This window comes from Schistocerca nitens, chromosome 4 (assembly GCF_023898315.1).
Source record: "Schistocerca nitens isolate TAMUIC-IGC-003100 chromosome 4, iqSchNite1.1, whole genome shotgun sequence".
In the NCBI taxonomy this organism is placed as follows: Eukaryota; Metazoa; Arthropoda; class Insecta; order Orthoptera; family Acrididae; genus Schistocerca; species Schistocerca nitens.
This window is the reverse complement of record NC_064617.1, coordinates 58,373,398-58,387,145: the sequence shown is the minus strand read 5'-3', so window position 1 is coordinate 58,387,145 and position 13,748 is coordinate 58,373,398. Positions and strand designations below refer to the sequence as shown.

The 13,748-nt window shown below is 37.9% G+C and overlaps 1 protein-coding gene across 1 annotated transcript in view; it reads left to right on the top strand.

Annotated features, from left to right (window-relative positions):
* Positions 1–13,748, top strand: part of LOC126252114 (gamma-glutamyl hydrolase B-like) — a 191,389-nt gene that overhangs the window by 141,556 nt on the left and 36,085 nt on the right. Inside the window, exon 5 of the mRNA XM_049952981.1 lies at positions 35–178. Within this exon, the coding sequence (XP_049808938.1) occupies positions 35–178 (144 nt within the window). The remainder of the gene's footprint in view (positions 1–34; positions 179–13,748) is intronic.

Sequence of the window (13,748 nt, the reverse complement as noted above, 5' to 3'; positions counted from 1 at the left end):
ACCATATTCAGTGTCCTATCTTTGTTTGTCACAGATTTCGACCGGCCTGGTGGCTATGGAGAGGCTGGAGCGCACATATATGAAGTAGCCAAAGAGATGAATAGACAGGGTGACTACTTCCCACTGTGGGGGACATGTCTTGGAATGGAGCTATTGGCACATGTTTCAGCTGGGCGACGTGAGCTACGAGCTGACTGTTGGGCCTCTAACCTGGCGATGCCACTTAACTTATGTCCAGGTACAGGAATTGCTAAGTTCTCACTACAATGCAGAAACAAAATACAGCTATTGCTTCTGTGTTATCTGTATTATACTGTCTTCTTATTGGTATACTGATTTTCTGCTGTATACATGTGACATCTCAGATTTCCTCTGTGTACTCGACTGAAAGTGTGCTTTTGGGTGTTGGGTTGAGCTGCCATTTCCATTCTATTCACAATATTTTGATGACCAACTCAGTCATCTTCTTCGGGTGCTGCAAGTTGTTCTGTTATGTGACATCCCTGTTTGAATTCCAGTGAGAATGCCACACACATAAAATGGAAGCTTATCTAAGTACACAGAAGCCCATCATTAATTGCCGTATGGCAGGGACGACCAAGAATTTGGCACAAGCCATGCACTGGCATGAGTGCCACAGCACTTAGTCCAGCTGCAAACTTCCCACACTACTGCACCACATTGTCTGAGCATGAGGAGAGCAAAGAGGAGGAAACTGCAAATGCACCACATTTAAATGGCGATGCAGTCATACATAATATAATTTTTGTCTGCTACAGACTTAGCATACAGACAGATGCAAATAATTTCACAGATTTTTCTCTTTCAAATTATATAATCATGAATTATTTAGTTTCATAACCAAAAAGTGCCTTTCACACATATATGTTGATTGAAATATTTGATCACATTTGCAATGTCATTATGGAGTGATGGAAAGTCTTCGTGAGGCAAACAATGTAGATTTCCCAGACAGTTTTAATGTCAAAGAATTTGTCTTTTAAATGGGAATTACAGTGGAGATCAATCACTCCCACCTGCACATGCACTGAGATGTTTGCAACTGAAGCTGCAAAAGGTCTTGAAAACAGCTCAAAAACGGATGTAAGATTAGCAGTGTCCTCAAAATGTTTAGGAAAATATCCGTTAATTAAAGGCCATAATGAATTTTTCAAACCTCACGTTTTCTTTAATGCTAGTGAGCTTAGAGTAATGGACAGTGTTTTTTGTCAGACTTTGTCCCTTCCACAATATGATTTTCTTTTTAAATGCATCTCCATCAAACCAGGAATAAGTTGTTTCTCATCTTGTAATATCTTTCTGTGGGCAACTCGCAGCTGAGTTCATAAAAAATGTGAAGAATGCAAACCATTCCAGATGTTCTGATTTTAATTTATATTTTTCTTTTTCTTTCATAAATTCAACAATAGCCTGGCCCTTGGCTTAACCAAAATACTTGGCAGTAAAGTTCCCATACTTGTTCAGTTCCATCATAAACAGTTCCAGCTGACAGTGGAAAATGTGTACAACTTCAGAAAATCTTTTTATTCTTCCCACCAATTTCACCAGGAGCTCAGTTCCTGAAAATGTAGTGCAAATTGGTTCTAGATGTACAGAACAATGAATCCCATCTGTTGGTATTTGTAATTTTTGCTCTTTCATCATCAACTGCACCTTTACATTCTTCCCACAGTGATGTAATGTCATTCCACAACAAATTTGTGGTACCCATCTACTGTGCGACTGTATATCACATAATAGATATTGAGAATTCTTATCCTTCTCTCCAGTCGCTCCTGTTCATTTTAAAGGCTTCTGATGATAGATCACTAGACCTGTTTCATACGTTGTGTCTGAAGAGATTTTCCTTTTTTAAGATGCTCCCTTTTGTGAAAATTAGTATTTTTTATATATACAAGCAAGGCAGCAGCAATATTTTGAGAGTTTGAAAAAGGGTACTATAGGAATCCTTGCATTTAATTTTTTTAATCACCCTGTTAATTTTTCTGTATTTTAAATGTTTTTGCAGAAGATGTGGAATTCCCCCAAAAAATTATCCCGTACATAAGTAGTGACTGTATACTGCAATGGTACATTATCAGCACTGATGAGCAGCTTGTATTCTGAGTGAGGATCCTAACAGCATATACCAGTGATTTCAGTCTCTTATTTAAATTGTTTAGGTGCATCTCCCACTTCTGCCTGAAAATAAATGCCTAGAAATTTTGTATAACTGACCTTTGACACATTTTTTTCGTTGATAGTGATGGAGGTTCTGTGTGGCGTGGAAGTTAACTGCCACAATTTTTTCATAATTTATGGTGAGCCTGTTAGTCGTGAACCAGTGCATTAAGGTATGCATAACTGATATTGCAGCCTCTTGCAGATTTTCCTTGTTCTGTGATTTAATTAGAATATTAGTGTCATCTGTAAAGAGTACGGTGGTTCCATCATGTATTTTATTAGCCAAGTCATTTATGTACAGCAGAAATATGGCAGGTCCCAGAACTTGACACTTGTGGGACTCCATACTTCATTTTCTCTTCATCACTGTAAAAACTATAAATTTTTTGTGTTTCACTATCGTTATGTTTTATTTCTCCAATATGCTGATGATTACTGAGGTAAGACTGGAGCCACATTTCAAACTGGCCTCTAATTCCTCAATTACTTAATTTATGCAAATGAATGCCATGATCAATAACATCAAAGGCTTTACTTAGATCCAGAAATATCCCAGACACATGTTGCTTACCATCCACTGCTTTTAATACTTCATCTAAGAAGGCAAAATTTGCTGTCTGAGTTAACTTTCCAACTCTGACCCCATGTTGGGAGTCACTTATCAGCGCCTCTTTATTCAAGAACACTATTAATCTTCTAAGAAACGTTTTTTCCACAATTTTGCTGCAGCCTGACAATACTGAAACTGGCCTGTAATTAGCAATATCACTTCTTATGGAAAGGTATTACTTTTGCAGTTTTAGATTATTTGGAAACACATCACTCTCAAAAGATGAATTTACTATGTCTGTTAGTGGTTCCACAATAAATGTTGTGCTAGCTTTAATAATAACATCTGATATCTCATCAACAACCACTGAATGTTTACTAGGTAACTCTTTTAGGATTCTTGACAGTTCTTCAGGTGTTGCTGGATAAATTAAAAATGTGTTTGGATGAATTTTCCGTCTGAGTGACTGGCTGGCTGTTTGTCAAGGTGTGTATTTATTAACTGCTGTGCTATATTAGAGAAATAATTGTTGAAAGCATTAGCCACATCTTTGGGGTCAGGGAGTTTACTTTTATCTTAATCAGCTCTTAGTACTGTGATTAATTGGCCTAGTACCCATTGCTTTCCTTATAATTTACCAGGTTGCTTTAGTTTTATTCTTGGAATTACACAATATTTTTTTTGCTTTTGAAATAACTAATGTTAGTATTCTTTTGTATCTTTTGATATATGTAATTAAATCAGGATTAGTATTTTACTTGGAGTACTCATACAGTCTCCTTTTATTTTGACATGATATCCGTATCCTTTTGTAATCCACTTACTTGTTTTTTGAGTAGAGTTAAACATAGTCATTTTCTTGGGAAAAGCCATTTTTAAAAAAATGTTTGAATGTAGCCATAAACTTATCATATTTCTCATTGGAATCATTACAGCTTTCACCCTTTAGGAGAGGACAAAAATATTCCACATTTTTTGTACTGAAATTCCTTACAGAGGGGCTGTATTCAACTGGGAATTGAGTGTCCTGAAATATTCATTGCAAGAATTTGAGCATTGTGATCACTAAAACCTGTGTTTACAACTTGTATGTTATAGGCATATTTGCACATATTTATCAAGATCTGATCAATAATAGATACAGAGGTTGGTGTTTTTCGAGTTGGTTCAGTTACCGTTGCAGTGATGTTAAATGATTGTAGTAGATTTATAATGTCACCTCTGAATTTATTTGATTTCGAGAAAATAATATGAAAGTCACCACATATAATTATATTTTTCTTGGGAGAGTGAATTTCTTCCAAGAGTTCCTCAGTCACTTTTTTGTCTCCATCTGGTGGCCTCTATACACAAATAATAACTGTATTTTGCCTTGGTAGTTCATCTATAGAGAGTCCTCTATCTTTTTCACAGGACAGTTTATAATGTTCAGTTACACTATTGAATTCAGTATTTTCTGTAAAATATACACAGTTTCCCCATAAATTGATATTTTCCTACAAAACATGTTTGTATGTTTGAACTGAGGAATGTATGTTTGCTCTAACATATCTTGCTTGAGCCAGTGTTCTGTAAAGCATAGAACAGAAATATCATTTAGGTCATTTAACATTATTTCTGTTTCATTTAGTTTATGTCAGAGTGATTGAACATTTATGGAGTAATTTAATATTAGGAATAGGGAGTAAATCATTTCTTGCTTCACCACGTATCTCACTATTTGATCTAGTAGGAAAAAAACCTCATGTTTTCCAGGGATGGCATTCATCGTGTTTGATGTATGGCTTGCTTTACCATATGTGGGTTCATATCTTTCTTCTGTTGAAATGTTTCCAATTCCACATTTTTTTCCCGTCCTTTTTCACCCATCTTTCCATTACTGACTGCCTTGTTGCTGCATTTGATGACTTGAAATTTAACCTAGTAAGTGTGTTGTTGTGACTTTCGTTGAGCTTATTTTTTGTTATATACTGATCCATAAGTGTCTGTTTCTTTGTGGATGGCACTTGCACTTTGAGACTGGCACTTTTTTTCTGACTGGCCGTTTGCGTATGCTTTTCCCCTGTACCTGTACTTGGTTTTTCAGTTTTCGCCATGTGTATGAAAGAAGCAAGCCTATTACAAATGCAAATCTTCCCTTGTATGTTTAGATGTAAACCACGAGTTCTATAGTCATTCCTTTTCAGGTGTTCCATCTCGAAATTCACAGATTATCTCTTCCTACATATGTCTTTGGCAGTGTTGATTTTTTCTAACATAATGCGGTTTACAGATCTGATTTTTTTCATTTAAACATTGTGCGTCATGTCTAAGCAGTATTAGATGGTAAACATGTGTTGTAAAATGCATACTCTGGGAGGTCCGAGCAATTCTTCATTCTGTTCTATTGCAAGCTCCTTACTTTCCAAGTTTTTAGAGGTCGTATTATGGACCAAAATGAGAAAAAAAAGTCTAGTAAACATGGGCTCTAAATTGTGTGGTTGAAGAACTATGAGCACTTGTTCATTTTGTTACCATGAAACTCATGTCTTCTACTTTGGGTATACTTTCCAAAATATGGGACGTGAAGGGATTTCAGTAGAAGAGATTTATTTCACAGTATCAAGGATGAAGAAGTGCTCATGGTTCTTAAACCATGCATTTTAGAGACCATGTTTTCTAGACTTTTTTGCTCTGAATGGTCATTCCTGTCATATTCCTGAATACTAACCATCCCTCCTGGGGCACTCTGTATATACTGGCAAAATCAGAATGTATGTAACACAAAGTGTTAGAGTTACGTGGAATTTACATTCCTGAATCCAAGTAAGCTGATGAATAGTGGAATAGTGGAAGGAATGGCTAATGAAAAAATTTTTATGGTGTTTTTAAACATTTTGGGATTTTGCACAAATATGAAACTCCCTAGGGAACCCTAGGGAGGAACACATAGTCTATATGGAAATTATTTCTACTTCTAGTATTGTGATAGTGAATTGATTAGTTCTTCCTAAATTTAATCTTGTTATTAACCACAGATACCATCAAGGAGTATGTAAATTGGTATGTGAGTGTAAGGGTCCCTAAGTCACTGAAGAAACCTATGCAAGAGATTCAGTGATCAATGTTACACAATGTTCGTACTGTACACTACTGCAGAACAAAAATTTTTGCCGTCCGAAGTGGCCGTGCGGTTAAAGGCGCTGCAGTCTGGAATCGCAAGACCGCTACGGTCGCAGGTTCGAATCCTGCCTCAGGCATGGATGTTTGTGATGTCCTTAGGTTAGTTAGGTTTAACTAGTTCTAAGTTCTAGGGGACTAATGACCTCAGCAGTTGAGTCCCATAGTGCTCAGAGCCATTTGAGCCATTTGAACAAAAATTTTTTTTCACTTTAGTCATGCAGATATGCCATAGAACAGGACTGATTTGAAGTATGGTAGAAATCTTCTCTGTAATTAACACCACAACAGAAATTTCTTAGCACAAAGCACACAGACTGTAGCTTTCTGGTTAATTAATGTACCTGCTGGTGCCAACTCAGTTTATTATACATCTGTATGCCCAAGAGCTTCACACATGGATTCTCTTACAGTTTATGACCATTGATCCTTACTTCTGGTAGCTGTAAGTCCTTTTTATTTGTTAGGAATTGCATAATATGAGTTTTCGGAAGAGTGAAATGGTCATAAGGGAAATGCAACATGATATCATTTTTAAAAAGTTGTAAGCATTATTCATTATTATCCCAGCTGTATCTGACAGGAATGTGTTTATTCCCTCTATCAATATTCTTGTGTGATTGACAAACATCATAGTTTTTGATGAGTTCTCCACTATCCTGGGGGATTCATGTATGTAGACCAAGAACAACATTGGGCTAAACACCATCCTGAATTCAATCTTACTCCTGCCCTTCATTTGTTAATGTGATCCTCTGTTTTGTATTATTAAAATATGACTCCATCTATGCAAAAGGATGACCTTTAGGACCATACCATTTTAGTTTCCCTAGCAGAATGAGGCCTTGACAAGACCACAGAAAATGCCAAAAAGGTAATTTTTATTGTTTAGTTCTTTTTGAATTCAGTTTGTGATATTGTGCTGTGCTTTCTCAATAGAGGGTAGCTGTTAAAAGTTTATTATCAGAAAGGTAGTTCAGTACTCTGTTGAAGCTACATTCTCAAAAAGATTTTAGACCACAGGATCGAGGGAGTTTGGTCTACAATTAGAGGTTAGTTGCTTAACTCCGCATTTGTGTCTTGATGTTACTTTTACACATTTCATTCTTTCAGAAAATGTTCCTTGACTCATTGCCCAGTTGTAAAGGTAACTCAAGGTTGATACTAACAAGTCAGGACAAGGTTTTTGCACTTTGGCTGAGATATTACCATAAATAGAAGCACTACTATCAGGTTGTTGCATAAGTTTGTAGCATTTTTGTTTTGCATGTTGGTTTTCCAGTTTCTATGTGTTTATTTAGTGATTGTCATTTTTTATTTGTAGTTCACTGTTGCTATTTAAGTTTACATATTGTCATTTTGTCATCTGGATACAGTGAGTGGAGCTGTGGGTATTAGAAAATTGAGTGCCAAATGGAGAAATAAGAACATTTCTGACATTCTTCTGCAGAGAGGTGACAGCTGTGGAGGCAGCCAGAAGCATTTACGTCATGTATGGGGATAATGCCATTGGACAGAGCGCAGCAAGAACATTGTTTTCTCATTTTAAGGAGGATCATTTTGACATTAGTGACTTTCCACATTTAGGAAAACATTCAGGGTTTTATGAAGTTCATTTAAACACATTAATTGTGGTACTGCCAGCAGACAAAGGGAACTCCACTGTCATCTTGCAGCGGGTGGATGATGATGAGAAAGTACGCCAACTTCTGGAGGACCCTGCATACAGAATTCTGGAGTGTGACCCCACGGACAAGGTGGCCAAGAAGACTAGTGCTCTCTTGAAGGAAACAGGGATGCCCGATAAGATCATCAGACAACTACGGGAAAAAGCGCCAGTGCCACTTAGACTGTATGGTCTGCCTAAAATACACAAGGAGGGCGTGCCCCTACGTCCAAATGTCAGTAATATTGGGGCACCTACGTACACAACAGCCAAGTACTTGAAAGGTCTCCTGTCTCCATATGTGGGGAAATGTATTCACCACATCCGCAACTCAGAAGATTTCCTGCAACACCTCAAGCAACTGCACATCACAGATTCGGACATCATGGTTAGTTTTGATGTGGTATCGCTGTTCACCAGGGTCCCACTGAAGGACTCACTAGAACTGATTGTGGAGAAATTTGACAGTGCTCTGTTGGACCTGTTCAGTCATACACTGACATCCACGTATTTCCTGTACAGAAACCAATTTTACGAGCAAACTGAAGGTGTAGCTATGGGCATACCACTGTCCCCTGTGGTTGCCAACATGTTTATGGAGAGTTTTGAGGAGAGGGCATTGGAGACAGCCACATTTAAACCCACATGCTTCTTTAGGTATGTGGATGATACCTTCGTGATCTGCCCACATGGGATGGACAGGCTCAATGAGTTTCTTGAACATCTTAACTCATGCCACCCTAATATCAAGTTCACCATGGAACTGGAGAAGAATGGCCAGCTGCCATTTCTGGATGTACTTCCAGAGGAATGCAGATGGATCAATTGGCCACAGTGTGTACCGAAAACCAACACATACTGATTTATATCTGCAGGCCAGCAGCTCTCACCACCCTGCACAGAAGAATGGGGTTCTGAAGACTTTGGTCCACAGAGCACGTGCCCTGTCAGACCAAGAGAATCTACCTATAGAGATAGAACGTCTCAAAAAAGTTTTCTCCAAGAATGGATACACGGACAGACAATTGAGAGGGCACTCCAACCAGCCACTATACCACAGGTTCCTGAAGAAGACGAAGATGAAGCAAAGAAGGTGGCATATCTGCCCTATGCTGGCTCTTTCTGCCAGAATCAGTAGGATCCTCCGTAAACACAATATCAAGTGTGTTTTCTGTCCATCCAACAAGATCGGAGGACTTCTGGGGAGTGTCAAAGACGACCTGGGGTTACGAAAACCAGGGATTTACGATATACCTTGTCAATGTGGCATGTCCTACATTGGCCAGACGACGAGAACTGTGGAGATCAGGTGCAAAGAACATCACAGGCACACTAGATTAAGACAGGTGACTAAGTCAGCCATTGCTGAACACTGTCTAGAACTAGATCATGCCATGAAGTATGAGGATACCAAGATTCTAGCACAAACACCCAGATTTTGGGACAGTGTTATAAGAGAATCGATAGAAATTAAAATGGCTGACGATCTTATGAACCGTGACACAGGGTACCAGCTAAGCAGAGCCTGGGATCCGGCTCTGAAATTGTTAAAGGAGCAATGGGGCCAGCTGCAATACTACACAAACAGAAGAACCAGAGACATGGAGATGGAAAACGAGCCCCTGACGGACTGCCAGGTGCACCAGACCGAAGATGGAACACCCAGAAGTGGGACTGGTGGGCGCGTACCGCAGAGGGAACATCCAGAGCTGCAGCGGACGAAAAACGGAGCAGCAACGCCCCAACAGGTCGTGGTGAGTGGGCGCGGACCGCAGGGGGAACGGTTGGTACCCCAGACCGTAGATGAAACCCCCAGGAGCGGGTTTGGTGGGCGTGGACCGCAGAGGGAACACCTAGAACCGCAGTGGACGGAAAACAGGGCAGCAATGCTCCAGCAGGTCGCAGGGAATGGGCGCGGACCACAGAGGAAGCGCCTGCAGCCGTTAGTGGAGGGGGAAGGCCATAGGCATAAATACTGGACCAGGTCCACTCGAGGAGCAGTCTCAGGTCACCCCTGATGAAGGTTACGAGGTACGCGAACAAAATATCGTGCAAGTACGACGCTGATATCCGGCAGAACACCCGACAACCCAAGATGTCACATTAATCCACAATGATCCATGTCAGTATACTTGTGAACTGACAAATGTGATGAACTGTGATCATTCCATCATTGTGTGACATTTTCACATAGTGGGGGAGGTTCAAAAATTGGGTGTATAGGTGCGCATCCTCTAAGCCAAAATCACAAAAACCAGCGGGTGGCCATATGTGCATCTCTGCTTACTTGTCATCAATTAGCTCATGAACAACATCAACCATTCCTATCCTGTATTGTTTCTGGTGATAAGAAATGGTGTCTTTATGCTAACAAAAGGAAAAGAAAGTAATGGCTGAGCCCAAACTAAGTAGCAATTCCCCGTACAAAAACTTGTGTACATCCGAAAAAGATAATGTTATGCATCTGGTGGAACAGTGATAGTGCGATGTACTGTGAATTGCTTATTTGAGATGAAACCATCCCTACTGAGATTCACTGTCAACAACTGAGTTGTCTTCCAGAGGCAATCCAAGAACAATGTCAAGGAAAACTGTGTGAAATGATGCTACTCCAAAGTAATGCCTGCCCCCAGCCACATTCTGCTATACTGTCAAAAAGCTCTATACAGGAGTTGGGTTGGGGAAATTATTCCACACCCACCTTATTCACCTGGTCTTGTACTCTCAGATTTTCACCTTTTCTGCTCTATACTGAACAATCTTCAAGGAACTTCCTTTCTGGATGAAAATGCGCTCCGAACCTAGCTCGATGAGTTCTTCACTTCAAAACCATGTGATTTCTACAGTTGCAGAATTGGAAAGCTATCCCAGCATTGGCCAACTGTTGTAAATAATGAAGGAGAATATATTATTGGTGACTAAAGTCTCTGTTATGTGTGTCTGTTGCATTTATTAAACTTATGGAAAACTGCTACAAACTTATGCACCAAATTAATACTTTTTAGTTGCATAATGATTTTTGTTATCTCTCTAACAGATGAGTTAGCAAAACTGTAGTCTAGTGGTGGAACTAGCATTGCCTGTCTAAGCAAGTTTATTAGATGTGCTTTTGATGGACCGTTTTTTAGTTGTGTTTCTAGCTACTAATAGAAAGAATTAATTAAATGTAGTAGCCAATAATTTAAATTTCATACCATATGTCTCACTGCCACTGCCATCTAGGAGTGGAATATCATTTCCCTTGCTGAGTTTATTCTTTTCATTCCTAATATCACTCCAAATTTCTGTTGCTTTGTCCTAGGAATGTTTTGACCGTAATATTTGTTTTGCACCTCTCTGATAACAGGCTGAAGAATTTTACAGTACTGTTTTTAGTGCATTTTACTTCTTTGTTAAAGCTAGATCTTTGCATTAAATAAAGCACATTCTTCTTAGTACAAGATATTTTGATCCCAGATGTTAGCCCCCTCTATTCTTGGCTATCACTGTAAATGTTCCTGATCCATTGTGAAGGAAAACTGAATTCATACTATTGTAAAAATATTTTTAAAAGAGAAGTAATTCTCATTTACTGTGTGTCCTTGGTAAGTTTCCAAATTATTTAATTATGAACTTTTCTTCCATAATCAGCTTGTGATATGTTTCTCCAGTGGTTTCTATTCCAGTAGGCCATGTGTGATGATTAGAAGTGGTGTGAAGTTGGATTGCAGCTCTCTCACATCGGTTCACTTAATTGATCTGCACAGCCAATCTACTTCTCTGAATTGCCAGCTATGCCGATCTCCAAACCCTTCTTCTCCGAAGAATAATGCTGGTTAATTGAATTTATAAGACTCTCTCCCTATTTTTGAAATAATTTAGTACTCGAGAATACTTTCACTTCAGTCATGGTGTATTTCAACTTCCACAGAGAACAAATTAGATATTTCCCACATATAAATATTCAAACTTGTGCAAGTCAACTGACTTGTTTCACATCAGATCCAATTATAATACAATTACAATATAGTTGGCTTAATAACCACTAGCAGTTATGCATGTGGGCTACTTCTCTGAAGAAGTCCCATATATGAATTTTGATTAACAATGTTTCAACTGTTCTTTTTTCTCGTTACAATAGTCAACAATATAAAACACCATAAGATACATAAACACTCCTTGTTTTTCCAATACAGCTTCTGTGGTGCAAGTGGCAAACACTTGTTGATGCCGTTCAACCATCGTGTCTTCCTTGTGCTTGTGACTCCTTTCCAGTCTGCACACACAAACGTGTTGTGCAGTATGTACATTCTCTCACACTTATTTTTTAAAATATTGTGTGTTCGAGATGGTAAAAGGATGAGTGGTTCTAGAATTTATGCAGAAATTCTCGAAGCACTACACATCCCTCCCCTCAGTTTGAACACGCGACATTTTATACATAATCATTATGTACTTTAGTATTAAAAATTGGAGTCACAATAGGCCTAATATAGAAGCAGTCCAAAGTACTTTGGACAAATGGGTGAAAGTCATTTTTTAGGGAAGTAGACTGTATCACAAAAAAATGTGATGCAGAATTAAATTGCAAATATATACTGAAGATTGTACACAAGAATGTACAGTCATTAACAAACAAAGTTGATGAAATAAATATACTCCTCAATAGTGAATGGAAAGATGTTTCAGTGTTATGTTTTTGTTAGCATTGGTTACAAAATGAGTATTTTGAGTACTTAAAAATATTACGTTTTAATCTTACAAACTGCTTTTGTAGAATGGAATCAAAACATGGGGGAACTTGTATATATGTAAAAGAAAATGTAGATTATAAGAGTATAGCATCTGTTTGCAAACTTAGTTGTGAAAGAGACTTTGAAATTTCAGCTGTTGAGTTAATGTCTGAAAACACTATTATTTTATGTTGTATAGTTCTCCTGTTAGCAACATAAGTGTTTGTTTTTCTTTTTTTTTTCAAAAAATTGGACCTTGCTTTAGGCAAACTTAAGACAACTGGGAAAACAGTGGTACTATGTGGTGATTTTAATATTGACTTTCTGAGCCATAGCCCTAACAGAGAAATGTTTTTAAATATTATAAAAGCCTACAATCTTTGTCTTACTGTTAGCTCTCCAACACATGTAACTAAAACTAGTTTCACTCTCCTTGATCAGGTATGTGATACCGGCTACTGTGACCACCTTTCGCAATTACTGACCATACCTGTAAATCACATTTTGACCAGTATAGAAAATGTTATCCATAAAAGGATTTATAGTTGGAAAAATATTGAATACTTCCAGTACCTAATCAGCGAACAATCTTGGAGAGAAGTATATGATACCTCTAATATTAACGAAAATATGGAACATTTTGTGAACATTTTCAAGCATAATTTTGACACAGCTTTTCCACAAAGGAAAGTGATTTCCAAAAGCACAGTTAGATTCAAAAACTGGATTACACCAGGCATCAGAGTATCTTGTAAAAGGAAGCAGGAACTTTTTCTGCAGTCAAAAACTCACAGCAGTCCAGAATTTATTAATTATTTCAAAAAAATACAAGCTAGTTTTGAAACGTGTCATAAAGGAGGAAAAAATTAAGGAAAATGACAAATATATTATGAAGTCATCCAATAAAACTAAGTCCATGTGGAAAGTGCAGGATCTTCGGGGAAGAAGACAACTCACAAAAATATTGTGATATCACATGATGGCAAGAATGTCACTTACCCTAGGGCAGTTGCAAACAGTTTCAATTCTTACAATGCAACTGTTGCTGGAAAATTAGTGAAGGAAAAATTTGGAAATCCACCTAATACAACATGGAAAGAACTTTCATCTATTGAAATAAATAATATATCCCTGTTCCTCAGTCCAGTAATCCCAACAAAGCTCCTAAATACCATTAATTCACTGAAGAGTAAGTATTCAACTGGTATTGATGATATTCCAGATTATATTATAAAAATAACAGCAAGACAAATACTTTCACCTTTATTGGACATATGCAATTCATCCTTATCATGTGGTGTCTTCCCTCAGCAACTGAAAATGGCAAAAGTAATACCCCTATATAAAAAAAGGTGATCATCAATGTATGGGTACTATAGGCCTGTGTCTCTATTGTCAGGGTTTTCGAAAATTATTGAAACAGGGTTCCTTTCAAAACTAATTACATTCTTCGACAAGAATAATATTATTTCTGGAT